At 37.4% G+C, this 19,663-nt stretch overlaps 1 protein-coding gene across 1 annotated transcript in view; it reads left to right on the top strand.

Moving 5' to 3' along the window:
* TMEM131 (transmembrane protein 131) overlaps nt 1–19,663 on the top strand; it is a 237,800-nt gene that overhangs the window by 130,718 nt on the left and 87,419 nt on the right. Inside the window, 1 exon segment of the mRNA XM_043603229.1 lies at nt 5,331–5,454. Within this exon segment, the coding sequence (XP_043459164.1) occupies nt 5,331–5,454 (124 nt within the window).

Genomic DNA, 19,663 nt, shown 5'->3' on the forward strand with positions numbered 1-19,663 from the left:
TAAAAAAGGATTATAAAGGAATACCATGAACAACTGTATGCTAACAAGTTCATTAACTTAGTTGAAATAGACAAATTCCTGAAAAGACACAAATTTCCAAAACTGACCTAAGAAGAAATAGGAAACCTGAATAGACTTATAACAAGAGTTTGAATTAGTAATCAAAAAACTTCCCAGAATGAAAGCTCTGACTCACAGAAAGCCTTATTGATTAATTTTATAAAAAATTCAAAGAAGAATTAATACCAGTCCATCATAAACTCTTCCAAACAATAGAAGAGTGAACATTTCCCAACTCTGTATGTTAGGCCTGCATTACCCTTATACCAAAATCACACAAAGACACTATAAGAAAACTACAGACCAATACTCCATGTGTTAAAATTCCTCCACAAAATAATAAAATATCTAAAAAAGATTATATACCATGGCCAAGTGGCATTTGTTCCAAGAGTGCAAGGTTAATTTAACATCTGAAATTCAATTAATGTAATATACCATGTTAATAGAATAAATGGGAAACATGTGAGTATGTCAGTAAATAACACACACAGAAAAGGTTTTGAATAATACATCCTTTCATGATAATAACACTCAAAAAACTAAGAATAAGAAGAGAATTTCCTCAGCCTGATAAAGAGCTTCTATGAAAGTCACATAGTTAACATTCTGTTTAATGGTGAAAGACTGAAAGCTTTCCCCCTACATCCAGAACAGGGCAGTTATGCAAGAAAAAGAAACAGTAGGCACCCAGACTGGAAAGGAAAAAGCATCTCTATTTTCAGATGTTATACTCTTGTATATAGAAAATGATAAGCAATCCACTTTTAAAAACTTGGAATGAGTGAGTTCAAGGTTATAGGATATAAGATCAATATACAAAATTATATTTCTCTATACTAGCAATGAGCAATTTAAAATTAAGAAAACAATTCATTTATAATAAATCAAAAAGAATAAAATACTTAGCTATAAATTTAGCAAAAGTAGTGCAAGACCTATATATTAAAAACAACAAACCATTGTCAAAAGAAATTAAAGAACTATAAATAAATGGAAGCCATTTCATATTCAAAAATCAGAGGACACAAATAAAGATGGCAGTACTCCCTAAATTGATCTATGAATTCAACAAAATTCCCATCAAAATACCAACTGACATTTTTGTAGAAATGGACAGGCTGATCTTAAAATGGACATGAAATCAGAGGGATTCAGAACAGCCATTCTTTTTTTTTTTTTTAATTTTTTTTTTAACGTTTTATTTATTTTTGAGACAGGGAGAGACAGAGCATGAACAGGGGAGGGTCAGAGAGAGGGAGACACAGAATCTGAAACAGGCTCCGGGCTCTGAGCTGTCAGCACAGAGCCCGACGCAGGGCTCGAACTCACAGACCACGAGATCGTGACCTGAGCCGAAGTCGGCTGCTTAACCGACTGAGCCACCCAGGCACCCCCCAGAACAGCCATTCTTTTAAAAGGAGACCAACATTGGATAATTTTTAGTGCCCAATATTAGAAACCTATAAGTTTTAGTAGTCAAGACACTGTGACACTGCCATAAAGATAGACATATAGGTAAACAGAAAAGAATTTAGGTTCCAGAAATAGAAATTTACATTTATTGCCAATTGATTTTGACAAGAGTGCCAAAACAATTAAATAGAGAAAGAACAGTCTTTGCAACAAATGGTGCTGGGCCAACTGGGTATCCACATGCAAAAGAAGTAAGTTGCACACCTGCCTTAGAGCATACACAAAAATTAATTCAAAGTATATGATAGAGCTAAATGTAAATGTCATAAAGCTGAACTATAAAAGCTTTAGAAGAAAAGATTGGAATATATGAACATATCTCCATTATCCATTGGTTTATGCAATGATTTCTTAGCTATGACCCTAGAAGCACAAGTGATAAAAGACAAAATATACAAATTGAATTACATAAAAATTAAAAACTTTTGTACTGCATGCAAATGATACCATCAAGAAAGTTTGGGGCACCTGAGTGCCTCAGTCAGTTAAGCGTCCGAATTTGGCTCAGGTCATGCTCTCGCAGTTCGTGGGTTTGAGCCCTGCATTGGGCTCCATGCTGACAGCTCAGAGCCTGGAGTCTGCTTCAGATTCTTTGTCTCCCTCTCTCTCTCTGTCCCTCCCCCACTCACACTCTGGCTCTGTCTCTCTCTCAAAAATAAATAAACGTAAAAAAAAAAAAAAAAAAAGAAAACAGTCCATACAATGGGAGAAAATACTTGGAAAAAATCTCGTAAGATACTTAGATCCATAAAACTCTTGCAACTCCTTAAATTTTATTCTCTGTTTAAATACAGGGTTTCCTTATCTCTCCTTGTTGACACTTCATGAACCCTTTCAGTCAAAAATTCATCTTTTTTTAAAGTTTGGGTTTTACCAGGGCACTGACTTCGGCTCAGGTCATGATCTCACAGCTCATGGGTTCGAGTCCTGTGTCAGGCTCTGTGCTAACAGCCCCTGTGCTAACAGCCCTTGCTTATGCTGTGTCTCTCTCTGTCTCTCAAAAATAAATAAACATTAAAAAAAAAAAGTTTGGGTTTTACCCATTAATTTTGTCCATATTCCTTAAATATTCCTATAGTCCACCTTCCAAATATTACCATTTCTAGGTGTGCCCTACATATCTGCTTCTCGCTTTTTTTTTAGCTCTTTTAAAATATTCTGAGTATGTATTTTTTTCTTGCTGAATTGTGAGCTAAATTGTCAATCCGATCTTCCAACTCACTAAGGGATTTTTACCTACCTTTATACATTGTACTTTTATACTAATAATTTCTTTTGTTTTCTGTATGATTTCTTGCTTCATTTTACTAATATCTTGCCATATCTCCTTAAGTATATCACACTGTGCTTGTTTAGTTCCTGGTTCAACTTTTCCAACTTAAGGTGTGTGTTACTCAGCCTTTACCAGGTTATGCTATGACCACAACCAACCCAAAATCTTAGTGGGATGTAGGCTAAAAGCAGCACTCCTGAGATAGGCCATTTCTTGGAAAAAGAATACAAGACGACTTTTAAAACTTAATGTTACATGTCACTTTTGCTCACATTTCATTGACCAAAGAAAATCATATGGCCAAGCCTAATGTTGAAGTAGAATTCTCTCACAGGTTCAGTCAGCAGATTGGGAATACCACAGTTTATCACAACATTGTATGTTTTCTAATTCTGCTCCTCATGGAGTTAACTTAAGAGCTCCTGTCTTGTAGTGCGTATTGAGGAAGGGCAGAATAGAAAGACTTGGTCTTTGTCTCTTGTGAATTTAAGAAGGGAGATGATCCCCAAGGTAGAAAGACCCAGTTCCACACACACATACATGTAAAAACTATTAATTGTCCTGTTTGCCACCACTGTATCTGATAGTGCTTAGGCAGAAGCATCTGGGTGGAGATGTAAATGTAATCAAATAGCCCTTGGTCTTTGGACTACCAAAGAGGAGTTAGAGGCAGGTGTGCTCCAGGGTAGCTGATTATCAGCTTCTTAGCTCTCTAAGCCTCTCTGCTATTCTAGGTTGAAAGGGCAAGCTCTGATTGTTCCAGGGCAAGCAAGGAAAGAAGGAATTGGAGAACAGAGTATTGAAGCCTTCTTCTACCCTAGCCTCTCATTGTCAGCTTAGGCTATTCTTTGTCCCTCACTTTTCCCCACCTGCCAGTTCAAGGCAACCTTCTGTTCCCCCCAGGGTTTCTTACTGTTTTTTAGTTAATCCTTGGAATCAGTACCTTCCTCTAACTTCTAAATTTTTCCAGGATTGTCGTTGGGGGGTGGGTGGGTTCAAGGAGAGCCAGGAGCATGAATAAAATAAAAACATGGACCAGGGGGTACCTGGGTGGCTCAGTTGGTTAAGCATCTGACTCTTGCTTGGTTTCAGCTCAGGTCATGACCTCACAATTCATGAGTTTGAGCCCCACATCGGGCTCCAAGCTGACAGTGCAGAGCCTGCTTGGGGTTTGTTCGTTCTCTCTCTCTCTCTCTCTCTCTCTCTCTCTCTCTCTCTCAAAATCAAAAATATTTTAAAACAAAAACACGTGGACCAGAATGGTTGCCTGAGGAGAGGACCTTGTGAAAGAAGTTGCATTTGAATTAGAAAATGAGGATTTGGATTGGAATAGGGGGATAGGGAGGAAAACAGAGCAAAGAGATTGGTAAAGCCATGGGGGCTATGCACATGAAACCAGCCTGATCCAGGTTGGAAGGTTTAGATTGTGAAAACATAGGGAGTTAGTTACTTGTTTAGGTCAGGTGATGTCAGGGTAGGGAGGATCTTAATTTCCACTAAGGCGGGGGGGGGGGGGGAGAAAAGGGAAGGGAGGGAAGCTCACCCGTGCACACTCTTACCAAGTGCCTGTGCTAGATAATATGGAAAATATGGAGTACATGTATAATGTAACCTTTGTCTGAAAGGTGCTGATAATCTTGAGGAAATAAAACTGGTGCTAATTAAATTATTAGAGGACATTAAGAAACAGTTTATTTGCAGAATTCTTTGATGCTGTAGGAGTTAGGAGGCCTGCCTGTACAGCTGAGATTAGCTGTGTAAGTACTTAATGGACTGCATAACTAAGGAGATGCCACTTTTAAGAGGAAACTCTAATGTGGATACCAAGGAGAACATTAAAATGGATCTATGGATGTCAGATCACTGAGTGTGTGTCCTCCTTAAGAGGAGGCAGTTTAGTATAATGAGTTAGAACATGGACTAAAGCCAGATGGCCTGGATTCAAATTTAGATTCCAAGTATGACTTTGGACAAGTAACTTTTCTGTGCCTCAGTATCCTCGTCTATAAAATGAGGACAGTAATAGCCCCTAATTCATAAGGCCGATCTGCTCACATAACTTTGCCACTCAGTTTCTCCTAAATTGAAGAGCATGTATCAGTGGAATTTGGGGAGAAGGGGAATGATTCAGAATTAGTAGGAAAGCAGGGTGGTATTACAGAAGGAAATGAAAAGATCTGACCATTTTATTCCCTGCCTGCTTCCTCACTAGACTGTAAGCTTTATCTGGACAGAGATTTACTTCATTGTATCCTAGCCCCTGGCTCAGTGTGAGACATAAAATGGGCACTCAGTATATATTTGTTGAATGACTAAATGCATTTCTATGTGTAATTTTAAATATAAACCAATTAAATAGTTTTATATGTTTGGATATGTACTTGTCCAATAATTTTGATGTTTAAATTTTTTTAGCAGCTAGAAACTAATTCAACAACTAGAAATAATCTTTGAAGTATTTGTGACAGTGGTTTTGTTTTTTGTTTTTGCTTTTGTTTTTGTTTTTGTTTTGCTTTTACAGGCCAGTTGGAATGCCAAAAATGGAAAAAGTTTACTTACATAATCCTAGTTCTGAAGAAACTATTACTTTAGTATCAATATCTGCTACAACATCACATTTTCATGCATCATTTTTTCAAAATAGGGTAAGTTTTTCTATAAATGTTTCTCTTGAGTTTGAAATTGAAATATCTAGATGTTTTATGTATAATTTCGTTTTGCTATAATTAAAATCCGGTTCGAGTGTTTCATATTTGTTGCGGGTTTCAGTTTGCCCTATTTCCTAAGAATTATCACTTCTACTCTTAAACACACATTGTGTTTCTCAACATAAAACAATTTAACAATTCCACTTTGAACCTAAGTACTCTGAAAAATGTAGTAGTCAGAAATTTAGTTGATTTTTTTTCCTTTTTAAATAATAAGTAATTCCTCAGTGTTGTGTTAGTTTTCTATTGCTACCTAATAAGCTACCACAAACGTGATGGCTTTAAACAACCCCCACTTATTAGCACATAGTTTATCAGTTGTAAGTCCAGTGTGTTCTTTGCTCAGAGTATCATAAGGCTGTAATTAAGATGTCAGCAGGGCTCAGTCCTTGACTGGAGACTCAGGGAAAATCCACTTCTAAATTCACTCAAGTTGTCGGCAAAATTCATTTCCTTATGCTTGTAGTACTGAAGTCCCCATTTCGTTGCTGGCCCTTGGCCAGGAACCTCTCTCATTTCCCCAGGGCACCCACATTGCTTGTCACCATCTTTAGGCCAGGAGTAATGTGTCATATCTCCCTTATGCTTTGGATCATTTTGGCTTTCTCTTCTGCCACCAGTAGAGAAAATTCTGCCTTAATCATGTCATTGGGACCACCTGGATAGTCTCCTTTTTCATGAAATGAGTGAACTAATGTCCTCAGTTACATTTGCAAAATCCCTTTTTATCATGTAAGGTAATTAACCACGGGTGTGGTATCTCCTCATAGTTACAATCTCAGAGATATTAGGGCAGGAAATTTGGGAGGCTATTTTAGGGTTCTACCTACCACAAGTATCCTCTAAAATTTTACTTTATAATCATTTTCATACTTTGCAGACTTGTTATTTACATAAAAATTAATCTGACAAAAAAGTTGGGTCTTAATAAATTTTGAATTTGAGAGAATACATACATTAATCTTTAATATATAGACTGCTAAAGTAACAAATAAGCTTCAAAAACAGCTAAATAGCAAGTATTAGAAGGAAGTAAATAAGTGAAACCTAATTTCATCTTCCCAGAGTTTTCACTAATTCCTTTGAAGAGATGTGACCAAATCAAAAGGAGCTTTTTAAAAAAAAAGCATCTAAAATTATTATCAATTATTTAGATTTTATACTTCTCCCTTCAAAAATCCTATTTCATCATATGCTGTCCTTAGCAACATATGTTGCTAGCAACATGTCCAGCAACTTCTGAAGTCAAAAACAAAAACAAGACAAAAAAAACTTAATTTCGGCTTTTTTTAATTTAAAAGTATGTTATTAACAAGGAATTGATGAGTTACCATATTGCTTTCAATAGCAAAAACTTCATTTTTGTGGTATTCATGGAAAAACGCCCCTTTTCTAAAAGTTTTTCTTTTTTTTTTTAAATTTTTTTCAACGTTTTTTATTTATTTTTGGGACAGAGAGAGACAGAGCATGAACGGGGGAGGGGCAGAGAGAGAGGGAGACACAGAATCGGAAACAGGCTCCAGGCTCCGAGCCATCCTCCCAGAGCCCGACGCGGGGCTCGAACTCACGGACCGTGAGATCGTGACCTGGCTGAAGTCGGACGCTTAACCGACTGCGCCACCCAGGCGCCCCGAAAACGCCCCTTTTCTAATATATTTCTTTAAATAAGTTTCCCTTGAATTATTTTTTGTTGTTACCTAAAGGATGTTTTCAGAGTTTTTATAAACATGCTGATGTTCTCAAATAATAAAATCCCAGTGCTAGAAGAGATTTGTATATTCATCTAGTCTAATAATACCCTCATTATACAAAATGAAGAAAGAGCTCAACTCCAGAGGGGTTTGCCCCCTGTCATGCAGTTAATGACAGGATCCAAGGTGAGGGTCTAGGTTCTCTATTGGCCTACACGGTGATTTGTATCGTATTAAGCTATGGTGTGTGGCATATGTGTTATGCCACCTGTACACAGAGATGCACTTATGTGTAAATGCATCCACACAGGGCACGGCCAGTATGCAGAGACATGTTGAGTTAAAGGGCAAAATAGTGAAGTGAAAATGGAAACAGTTTAAAAATAGTTCACAACTGCCCTACAGATTTTATTTTTAACTTGTTAATGGTACTTTGCTAATTCAAGCAATGTTTTGTTGTTTTTAATCATCCAAGCTTAACCCCGTTAAAGGGTTTTCATAGACCAAGAGTTACAATTACAGATTCTTACAGGGGGCAGATAGACAATGTAAATGAGAGAAGCAGGCCATGTGGAATGAGGGTGACCTGGAGAGCACGTGGTCTGTCCAAAGGGATCAACCCACACTCTGTTCCAGCCGGTGGTTGCCATGTGGGAATGTAAGCGCATGCCCATTCTTCTCATGTTCCAAGAAGAAACAGAAATAGGAATTTTTATATGATATCTTCCAGTTTTTACACATTGAAAATAAATTCAGTTTTAGAAAGACAGATGGTGTGGACCAAACAAAACAAGCTAACGGCCACTAGTTTGACATTTTCGAACTAGACTCTCCCAGGGACTTATTTCTGCACATGAACTTTATGCAAAGAGGAGAGTTTTTCTGAAAATTCTTCAGAAGGTAAACTAAATGTGCATGTTAGTCAAAGGACAAGTTGAAAACCAATATGTGTTTTCCATTGTCAGGAAATTGGATTGCACAATAAAAATAATCTATACCCTTCAAAACCTCCAGTTAGGTCAGCTAGATTTGGCTTCAAAAGCAGCTAGCCAAAATCTGTGCAGTCTTCTCTGTCTTCTTCTTCCTCTTGGTTTCCGTTTTTACTTCTTGCAGTAAGGTATGGATTCCCAACAGCTCAAGAAATGGAGAGGAGACATGGAATGAATTCTTAAGGGAAGAAATAACCTTATTTCCCCTCCACTTCAATTTTATGCGTATGATAAGAGCCTTTGGTGAACAATGAAAAGAGTCTTCTCATGTTCAGGAGAGTAGACCATTTCTATAATTTTAATTTAACTCTTTGTCACCTTCTGAATTCCTGGTCGGGTCTTATTTCCTTGAGAATAGAACATTTTCTATAACTCACTTAAGTTTTTGGTTATTTACCACTATCATCTCTATATTAACTAACCAGTAGGAAATAGAGAAAAGAATCATTGTTTTCGTAAGGCCAGGTTTAAATAACCATTTTATAACACACACGCAAATAACCCCCTTATAGGAAGGTCTTGTTTTAACCTGGAAATCAAGAAGAATAAGGGTAATAAGGAATGTGTTTGTGTGACAATTTGTTTTTCTTTGTTTAACTTCTAATAATTATCTGTTATTTATAATTACCTGCTAATTAACTATAGTTGTCTAATTAGTTATAATTACTAAAAATTACATAATAAGACTGCAACTTAGGCCTACTCATCTTTCATGACTGTATTGTATATTAGTTGTAAAATATGTAATACATATTTTGTGTCTAAGAATACAGATTTTTTAATACTCTAATAGTCAAATTTTGATTATGGTAAGAATTATTTTTAAAATTGTGATGTAATTGCGGTATAACATTGTGTAAGTTTAAGGTATACAGCGGACATATAACACTGTGTAAATTTAAGGTGTACAAAGTGTTGATTTGATATACTTAGGGGCGCCTGGGTGGCTCAGTCAGTTGAGCGTCATGACTTTGGCTCAGATCATGATCTCATGTCTCAGCTCGTGAGTTTGAACCCCGCATTGGCTCTATGCTCAGAGCCTGGAGCCAGCTTCGGATTCTGTCTCCCTCTCTCTGTCCCTCCCCTGCTCATGCTCTGTCTCTCTCTAAAAAAATAAATAAACATTGAAATAAAAAAATTTTTTTGATACATTTATAAATTGCTATAGGATTATCACCATAGGATCAGCTAACTTCTCTGTCATGTCACATAATTATCATTTTTATGGTGAGAACTGTTAAGATCTAGTGTCTCAGAAACTGAGATTTACAATACAGTTTTATCTGTGATCACTATGCTGTGCATTAGATCTCCAGAACCTCTTTTTCTTATAGTTGCACGTTTGTACCCTTCAACAACACATCACTACTTCCCCCTCCATCCAGTCCCTGGTAATCATTGTTCTACTCTCTGTTTTTACATGTTTGGCTTTTTTATTTTTATTTATTTTATTTTATTTTATTTTTTAAGTTTGAGAGACAGAGCACAAACGGGGTAGGGGCAGAGAGAGTGGGGAGAGAGAGAATCCCAATCTCTGCACTAACAGTGCAGAGCCTGATGTGGGGCTTGAACTCCTGGAACCATGAGATCATGACCTGAGGCTAATCCAAGGGTCTGATGCTGAGCTACTCAGGTGCCCCAAGTTTGGCTTTTTTAGGTGCCATATGAGTGATAGCAGAAAGTTTTTGTCTTTTTCTGTCGGAATTATCCCATTTAGCATAATGCCCTCAAGGTCCATCAGTGTTGTTGCAAATGGCAGGATTTCCTTTTTTCTTATGACTGAATAATATTCCACAGTGTGTGTGTGTGTGTGTGTGTGTGTGTGTGTGTGTGTGTGCGCGCGCGCGCACGCATATCTTTTTTACCTATTCATTTGTTGTAGACACTTGGGTTGTTTCAATATCTTAGCTATTGTGAATAATGCTCCAGTAAAAATGGGAGTGCATATATCTCTTCAATATCCTGTTTTCATTTCCTTTGGATAAATACCCAGAAGTCAGATTGCTAGATCATATGATTGTTCTATTTTTAATTTTTTGAGAACCTCCATACTGTTTTAAACCAGTTTACATTCCCACCAACAGTATACAGGATTCCCTTATCTCCACATCTCATCAATACTTGTTATCTCTTCTCTTCCTAATGATAGCCATTCTAACAGTTGTGAAGTGCTATCTCATTGTGGTTTTGATTTGCATTTCCATGATGATTAGAATTGTTGAACATTTTTTTGTATACCTGGTAGTCCTGTCTCCTTCGGGAAAATACCTATTTGGTTCCTCTGCCCATTTTTTATTCAGATTGTTTGGGGTTTTGTTATTAAACTATAGGAGTTCTTTTATGTATTTTAGATATTAACCTCCTATCTGACATATAATTTGCAAATATCTTCTCCCATTTTGCAGGTTTCCTTTTTGTTTTGTTGATCTTTTATTTTGCTATGCAGAAATTTTTTAATTTGATATCGTCCCACTTGTTGATTTTTGCTTTTGTTGCTGTGCCTTTGGTGTCATATTAAAAAAAAATCATGGCCCAGGCCAATATCAGTGTTTTCTTCTGGAGGTTTATTGTATTAGGTCTTATGTTTAAGTCTTTAATCCATTTTTAATTAATTCTGGTGAGTGATGGAAGATAGGAGTCCAATTTCATTTTTCTGCATGTGGTTATCCAGTTTTCTTAATACCATTTGTTGAAGAGACTGTCTTTCCCCATGAAGTGTTCTTGGCTCCCTTGTCAAATATTAGTTGACTGTATATGCAGGGATTTATTTCTGGGCTCTCTATTCTGTTCCATTGGCCTATATGCCTGTACCATACTGTTTTAATCACTTAGCTTCGTAGTATAGTTTGAAAGCAGGAAGTGTGATGCCTTAGGCTTTGTTCTTTCTTGAGTCTTGCATGCTTCCATACAAATTTTGGGATTGTTTTATCTGTTTCTGTAAAACATGCCATTGGGCTATTGACAAGGATTGCACTGACTCTATAAATGACTTTAGGTAGTGTGGATATTTTAACAGACAGTTATCAGTATATTCTTCTAATCCATGAGCATGGGGTATCTTTCCATTTGTTTGTGTCTTCTTCAGTTTCTTTCATCAAGGTTTTATAGTTTTCATAACACAGGCATACTTCAGAGATATTACGTGTTTGGTTCCAAACCACCGCAGGAAAGTGAGTATCACAATAAAGTGAGTATCACAATAAAATGAATTTTTTTAGTTTTCCAGAGCACATAAAATTTCTGTTTACACCCTACTGTAGCCTGTTAAGCATGCAATAGCATTATGTCTTAAAAAACAATGTACATACCTTAATTTAAGAATACTTTATTACTAAAAAATGCTTACCATTATCTGAGTCTTCAGTGAGTCATAATCACTAATTACATATTACCATAAAAAATAGGGGCGCCTGGGTGGCGCAGTCAGTTAAGCGTCTGACTTCAGCCAGGTCATGATCTTGCGGTCCGTGAGTTCGAGCCCCGCGTCAGGCTCTGGGCTGATGGCTCAGAGCCTGGAGCCTGTTTCCGATTCTGTGTCTCCCTCTCTCTCTGCCCCTCCCCCGTTCATGCTCTGTCTCTCTCTGTCCCAAAAATAAATAAACGTTGAAAAAAAATTAAAAAAAAAATATATAATAATAATAAAAAGTTTGAAATATTGCAGAAATTACCAAAGTGTGGCACAGAGACACAAAGTGAGCAACTGCTACTAGGAAAAAATAGCACCAGTAGACTTGATCAATGCAGGGTTGCTATAGGCCTTCAATTTGTTAAAAAGAAAAAAAAAGAGATAAATAAAATAAATGCAATTATCTGCAAAGTGCAGTAAAGTAGAGCACAATAAAATGAGGGTACAGCTGTACAAATCTTTCACCTTCTTGGTTAAATTTATTCCCAGGTATTTTTTTTTATGCCACTGTGAACCAGGATAGTTTTCTTTATTTCTTTTTCAGTTGTTTCACTGTTAGTGTATACCAACACAACTGATTTCTATATGTTGATTTTATATCCTGCAACTATACCAAATTGGTTGATTAATTCCAACAGTTTTTTGGTTGAGTCTTTAGGATTTTTTTTTCCAATATATGAGTTTATTGTCAAATTGGTTTCCATACAACACCCAGTACTCATCCCAAAAGGTGCCCTCCTCAATACCCATCACCCACCCACCCCTCCCTCCCACCCCCCATCAACCCTCAGTTTGTTCTCAGTTTTTAAGAGTCTCTTATGCTTTGGCTCTCTTCCACTCTAACCTCTTTTTTTTTTTCTTCCCCTCCCCCATGGGTTTCTATTAAGTTTCTCAGGATCCACATAAGAGTGAAACCATATGGTATCTGTCTTTCTCTGTATGGCTTATTTCACTTAGCATCACACTCTCCAGTTCCATCCATGTTGCTACAAAGGGCCATATTTCATTCTTTCTCATTGCCACGTAGTAGTACTCCATTGTGTATATAAACCACAATTTCTTTATCTATTCATCAGTTGATGGACATTTAGGCTTTTATATATATATGTGTGTGTGTGTGTATATATATATATATATATATATATATATATATATATATATATATATAAAAGACCATATCATCTGCAAATACGACAGTTTTACTTATTCCTTTCTGATTCAGGTGCTTTTTATTTCTTTATCTTGCCTAATTGATCTAACTAGGCCTTTCAGTATCATGTTGAGTAAGTGTGGTAAGAGTAGGCACCCTGATCCTAGACGATCAGGGCATCCTGATCCTCAGTTTTTTGTCATTGAGTATGATGTTAGCTGTGGATTTTTCCCATATGGCCTTTTTTTTTTTTTTTAACTAAGATATCTTTTTGTGTTTATTTATTTTAAGAGAGAGAGCAGGGGAGGGGCAGAGAGAGAGAGAATTCCAAGAAGGCTCCATGCTGTCAGTGCAGAGCCCAACATAGGGCTCAATCTCACAAACTGTGAGAGTGTGACCTGAATCAAAATCAGGAGTCATACACTTAACCGAGAGAGCCACCCATACATACCCTATGTATGGCCTTTATTATGTAGAGTTGTATCCTAGCTGTACCCAGTCTACTGGGGGTTTTTGTCATTAAAATATGTTGTATTTTGTCACATGCTTTTGATTTTTATGTTTTATCTTTTATTTTTATCTTTTTATCTTTTGTTAATATGGTATATCACATTTACTGATTTGCATATGTTGAACCATCCTTTCATCCCAAGGGTAAATCCTGCTTGGTCATGGTGTATATATAATACTTTCAATGTGTTTTAGATTCCATTTGCTAATATTTTTTTAAGAATTTTTGCATCTATATTCATCAGGGGTATTGGTCTGTAGTTTCTTTTTTGTTCTTGTCTGGCTTTGGTATCAGGGTAATGCTGGGTTTGTAAAATGCTGAGTTTTGAAATGTTGTGTCCCTTCAGTTTTTTGGAAGAATTTGAGAAAGATTGGCATTAATTCTTCTTTAAATATTTGATAGAATTCATTAGTGAAACCAGCTTATCCTGAGGTTTTCTATGTTGGGAGATTGTTGATTTCTGATTCAATCTTCTTACTCACTGGTCTATTCAGATTTTCTATTTCTTCCTGTTTCAGTCTTGGAAGGTTGTTTCTCAGCATTTATGCATTTCTTCTAGCTTATCCGATTTATTGGCATATAATTGTTCATACTAGTGTTTTATGATCCTGTGTATTTCTGTAGTATCAATTGTAATGTCTCCTCTTTCATTTCTGACTTTGAGTATTCTCTTATTTTTTCATGGTTTGTGTAGCTAGATGTTTGCCAATTTTGTTTTATCTTTTTGAAAACAGCTCTTAGTTTCACTGTTTTTTTTTTCATTATTGTTTTTATGCTCTCTATTTCTGCTCTGATTTTTATTTCTTTCCTTCTGCTGACTTTGGGTTTCCTTGAGGTGTAAAGTTAGGCTGTTTATTTGAGTTGTTTTCTTAACATATACATTTACTACTATAAAGTTCCCTCTTAAAACTACTTCTGCAGCATCCCATAAGTTTTGGTATGTTGTGTTTTCATTTTCCTTTGTTTATCTTTTTTTTAGGTTTCCCTTTTGATTTCTTTTTTGACCCCTTGGTTGTTCAGAGATATGTTGTTTAATTTCCACACATTTGTAGATTTTCCAGCTTTCCTTTTGTTGATTTCTAGTTTCATACCATTATGGTCTGAAAATATACTTGTTATTATTTCCATCTTCTTAAATTTGCCATGAGACTTTTTCTGTGTATTCTCATATGGTCTGCATCGGAGAATGTTTTATGTGCACTTGAGAAAAACATGTATTTGCTGCTATCAGATGGAATGTTCTATAAATGTCTGTTAGGCCTATTTGGTCTAATATATGGGTCAAGTCCAACATTTCCTTGTGGTTGTTCTGTCTGGATGATCTATCCATTGAAGAAAGTATGGTATTGAGGTCCTCTGCTTTATTTTTGTGTTGTCTGTTTTCTCCCTTCAAATCTGTCAATATTTGTTAATGTATTTAGATGCTCAGATGTTGGGTACATATGAATATATAGTTGTTATATCCTCTTGAAGCATTGGCCCCTTTATCATTATCTAATGACCTTCTTTGTCACTTGTGACCATTTTTGGCTTTTAAAGTCTGTTTAGTCTGGTAAAAGCATAGCTACCCCTGCACTCTTTTGGTTTCCACTTGGACTAAATGGCTTTTTCCAGCCCTTCACTTTGAGCCAGTTTGTGTTCTTAAAACTGAAGTGAGCCTTCTGTACGCAGTATAGAGTTGGATTTCATTTCTTTCTTTTTTTTTTTTTATGAAATTTATTGTCAAATTGGTTTCCATACAACACCCAGTGCTCATCCCAAAAGGTGCCCTCCTCAATACCCATCACCCACCCACCCCTCCCTCCCACTCCCCATAAACCCTCAGTTTGTTCTCAGTTTTTAGGAGTCTCTTATGTTTTGGCTTCCTCCCTCTCTAGCCATTTTTTTTCCTTCCCCTCCCCCATGGTCTTCTGTTAAGTATCTCAGGATCCACATAAGAGTGAAAACATATGGTATCTGTCCTTCTCTGTATGGCTTATTTCACTTAGCATAACACTCTCCAGTTCCATCCATGTTGCTACAAAAGACCAGATTTCATTCTTTCTCATTGCCACGTACTATTCCATCGTGTATATAAACCACAATTTCTTTATCCATTCATCAGTTGATGGACATATAGGCTCTTTCCATAACTTGGCTATTGTTGAGAGTGCTGCTATAAACATTGGGGTACAAGTGCCCCTATGCCTCAGTACTCCTGTATCCCTTGGGTAAATTCCTAGCAGTGCTATTGCTGGGTCATAGGGTAGGTCTATTTTTAATTTTTTGAGGAACCTCCACACTGTTTTCCAGAGTGGCTGCACCAGTTTGCATTCCCACCAACAGTGCAAGAGGGTTCCCATTTCTCCACATCCTCTCCAGCATCTATGGTCTCCTGTTTTGTTCATTTTAGCCACTCTGACTGGTGTGAGGTGGTATCTGAGTACGGTTTTGATTTGTATTTCCCTGATGAGGAGCGACTTTGAGCATCCTTTCATGTGCCTGTTGGCCATCTGGATGTCTTCTTTAGAGAAGTGTTTATTCATGTTTTCTGCCCATTTCTTCACTGGGTTATTTGTTTTTCGGGTGTGGAGTTTGGTGAGCTCTTTATAGATTTCAGATACTAGCCCTTTGTCTGATATGTCATTTGCAAATATCTTTTCCCATTCCGTTGGTTGCCTCTTAGTTTTGTTGATTGTTTCCTTTGCTGTACAGAAGCTTTTTATCTTCATGAGGTCCCAGTAGTTCATTTTTGCTTTTAATTCCTTTCATTTCTATATCTAGTTCCTGTGTGCCTTTTGATTGGTGAATTCAATTTGTTAACATTCAGAGTTATTCTTGATATGTAAAGACTTACTAATGCCATCTTCTTAATGGCTTTGTGGGTGTTTTGTATTTCCACTGATTCTCTTTTCCTCTGTTTCTGCCTACCTTTAAGACTCGTGATTTTCCATGGTATCAGTCTGTTTCCCCTTTAATTTTTGTGAATCTGTTCTTGCTTCTTGATACCATGAAGCTTACGTAAAACATCTTACAGATAAAGCAGCCCATTTTAAGCTGATAGCAACTTAACTTTGGTTGCATGTAAAAGCTTTACCTTTTTAATTTTCCCCCCTTTTTTTATATGCTTGATGTCATTATTTAACTCTTTTTATATTTCATATTCATTGACAAATTATTGTAGCTATAATTATTTTTCATACTCTTCTTCTTTAACCTTTGTATTACAGTTAGGTGGTTAACAGACCATCCCATTACAGAATTAGAATTTTCTATGTCTAACTGTGTATTTACCTTTACTCAGTGTGTTGTATACTTTCATATGTTTTTGTGTCATTATTAGTGTCTTTTCATTTCAGCTAGAATTCTTTTCAGCATTTCTTGCAAAGCAAGTCTAGAGGTAATGAACTCCCTCAGAATTCTCCAGTGAATTGTTAGTCCAGGAAAGTCTTTATTTCTGCTTTGCATCTGAAGGATAACTTTGCCAGATAAGAGTATTCTTGGCTAGCAGTTTTTTCTTTCAGTACTTCGAATATGTCATCTCACTCCTGGCCTATACAGTTTCTGCTGAGAAATCACTAATATAGCCTCATGGAATTCTTTTGTAGGTTACAATCTTTTTTTCCCTGGGTACTTTTAGGATTCTGTTTTTATCTTTGAGTTTTGACACTTTCATTATACGATGTGTTGGAGAAGGTCTTTTGCATTGAGTTAATAGGGTTATCTATTAGCTTTATGAATATAGATGTCCAAGCTTCTCCCCAAGTTTGGGAAGTTCTCACCTATTATTTCTTTGAATAAACTTTCTGCCCTCTTCTCCCTCTCTTCTCTGAAACTCTAATTATTATATTTGTTCTTTGATGGAAAACCATAGACCTGATAGGCTTTCATCACTCTTTTTGACTCTTTTTCCTTTGTTCTGCTCTAATGGGTTAATTCAAAATTTCTAGATCACTTATTTGATCTTCTGTTTGCTTCACTCTGCCACACATGCTGTCTATTGCTTTTTATTGTTATTATTATTTAATTTCAGCCATTGAAATCTTAAGTTCCAGAATTTCAGTTTGGTTCTTTCCTAAATTATTTCTTTTCTTTGTTAAATATTTCATTTTGTTTGTGTGTTATTTCCTAATTTCATTGAACAGCCCTTCTGAATTTTCTTATAGATCATTGAATTTGTTCAAAAGAACTACTTTGAATCTTTTATCAGCTAGTTTGCAAAATTCTGTCCTTTGGTTGTTGGAGAATTACTATTTGTGATCACATTGTTTTGATTTTTCATGTTCCTTGTAGTTTTGCATTTCCACTTTTGCATTTGAAGTAACAGACACATTTTTAAATCTTTACTAGTTGTCTTCAGATGGGGTAATATAACAGCACCAACTGTTATATTTGTTAGTGCTGTTATTTTTGGGTTTTCTCCACCTTTTAGATTTTCCAGAAAATAGTGCTCAAGTTTGTGGTTTCTCCCTTACCCACAGGTCCTACTGTTTTTCTGATAACAGTCCATTTACTGAACTTGCTCTCACCACTGCACTTGGGAGTGAGCACCAGGAGCCAGCTGCAGTGTGAGGGGAGATGGGGGTTTAGCACTCAGGGCATTAGAGTGCCTATGGTATGGGGATCCTCAAGTAAAGTATTCCCAGAGGCTCATGGGCAGACTTCCTGCTGAAGTCCTGAGCACAGTCAGCAGGAACTGTGTACCTTTAATGCCCTTTGATATTCTTATCTGTCCCTTTCCTGCTCTGCTCCCACCTCCAGTTTTGGAAGTCCTGCCTCAGTACTCTGGGTGCGCTAGAGAGAAACGGGTTTCCCGTGCCATGTCCTGCACAACTCACATAGCCAGGTACTCACTGACTGCTCTCCTTTTCTCTTGTGGGTGAGGTCACCACTGCTGGATAATTTATTCCCATGGAGTGTTGCCTTGGCAGGGTAGTTCCAGAAGAGGGAGTGGCACTGGGAAAATTCCTCTTAAGGTTTCCACTGTGACCAAACTTTTTTGTTTGTTTGTTTTTTGTTTCAATGGCATAATGGAATATGTCCCCGGAAAGACTGGACTTTTGCAATATCTCTCTTGTCCATGGTATCTTCCTAGGTCGGTACTCTACAGATTTTTTTCCCCACATGGCAAGAGTGGTTGGGACAAATGTACTGGTTCTGTAGCCCATACTAAAGTTTGTCCATCTACTACCAGATATACAGGTGGTTGAGACAACTCCCAGGTCCCCTGGCATATGGTGCTGAATCCCACATTTTCCACAAAGGCACTTCCGTTTGTGGATGGATATCTAATCCATAGCTTAAATGCAGGGACCAAAAGGGGCACCCGGGTGGCTCAGTCAGTTGAGCTTCTGACCTTGGCTCAGGTCATGATCTCACAGCTTGTGGGTTCAAGCCCCGCATCGGCTCTGTGCTGACAGCTCAGAGCCTAGAGCTGTTCTGGATTCTGTGTATCCCCTCTCTCTGCCCCTTCCCCACTCACACTCTGTCTCTCTCTCAAAAATAAATAATAAAACATTAAAAGCGGGGAAGGGACAGAAAGACACAATGTCTTTTGCTGCCATGATGGTGACATCACTCCTCCAATTTTTTTTAATGTTTATTTATTTACTTTGAGAGAGAGAAATAGAAAGTGATGACCAGTGGGAGGGGCAAAGAGAGAGGGAGACAGAATCCCAAGCAGGCTTCACAACTGTGAGCACAGAGCCTTATGCGGAGCTTGAACCCACGAACCATGAGATCATGACCTGAGCCGAAACCAAGAGTTGGACACTTAACTGACTGAGCCACCCAGGCACCCCATCACTCTTCCAATTTTAAATAAGATAGTCAGGGCAAGCCTCATTCAGAAGGTGACATTTGAACAGACTTGAAGGAGGTAAGGGAGAGGACTGTATGGAAGGAAGTGGAATATATGGAAGAACATTCCAGACAGAAGGTACAGGCAGTATAAAGGCTCCTATGTGAAAACACACCTGTATGCAAAGAGGACAGTGTTGTTAGCTAGGCCAGAGTGATCAAGAATGAGAGAAGTGAAGGGGAATAGGTAGGGTAGATTGTGAAGGGCTGTACAAGCTATGATATGAGGACTTTGGCTCTTACCCTGATTGAACTTGGAAGCCTTCACGGATTTGAGCAGAAAAATGAAATGATAGCTTACGTTTTGTAAGTATCACTACTTACCAAAAAGAGATCATAGGGTACCTGGGTGGCTCCGTCGGTTAAGCATCCAACTCTTTATTTCAGCTCAGGTCATGATACCAGGGTTTGTGAGTTTAAGCCCCACATCAGGCTCCATGCTGGCAGTTCAGAGCCTGCTTGGGATTCCCTCCCTCTGCCTCTCCCCCGCTCATGCACTCGCTCTCTCTCTCAATAAGTAAAAAAACAAAAAACAAACAATGAAGAGCAAAGGGAGAATCA

The sequence above is a fragment of the Prionailurus bengalensis genome, chromosome A3 (assembly GCF_016509475.1).
Source record: "Prionailurus bengalensis isolate Pbe53 chromosome A3, Fcat_Pben_1.1_paternal_pri, whole genome shotgun sequence".
Classification (NCBI taxonomy): Eukaryota; Metazoa; Chordata; class Mammalia; order Carnivora; family Felidae; genus Prionailurus; species Prionailurus bengalensis.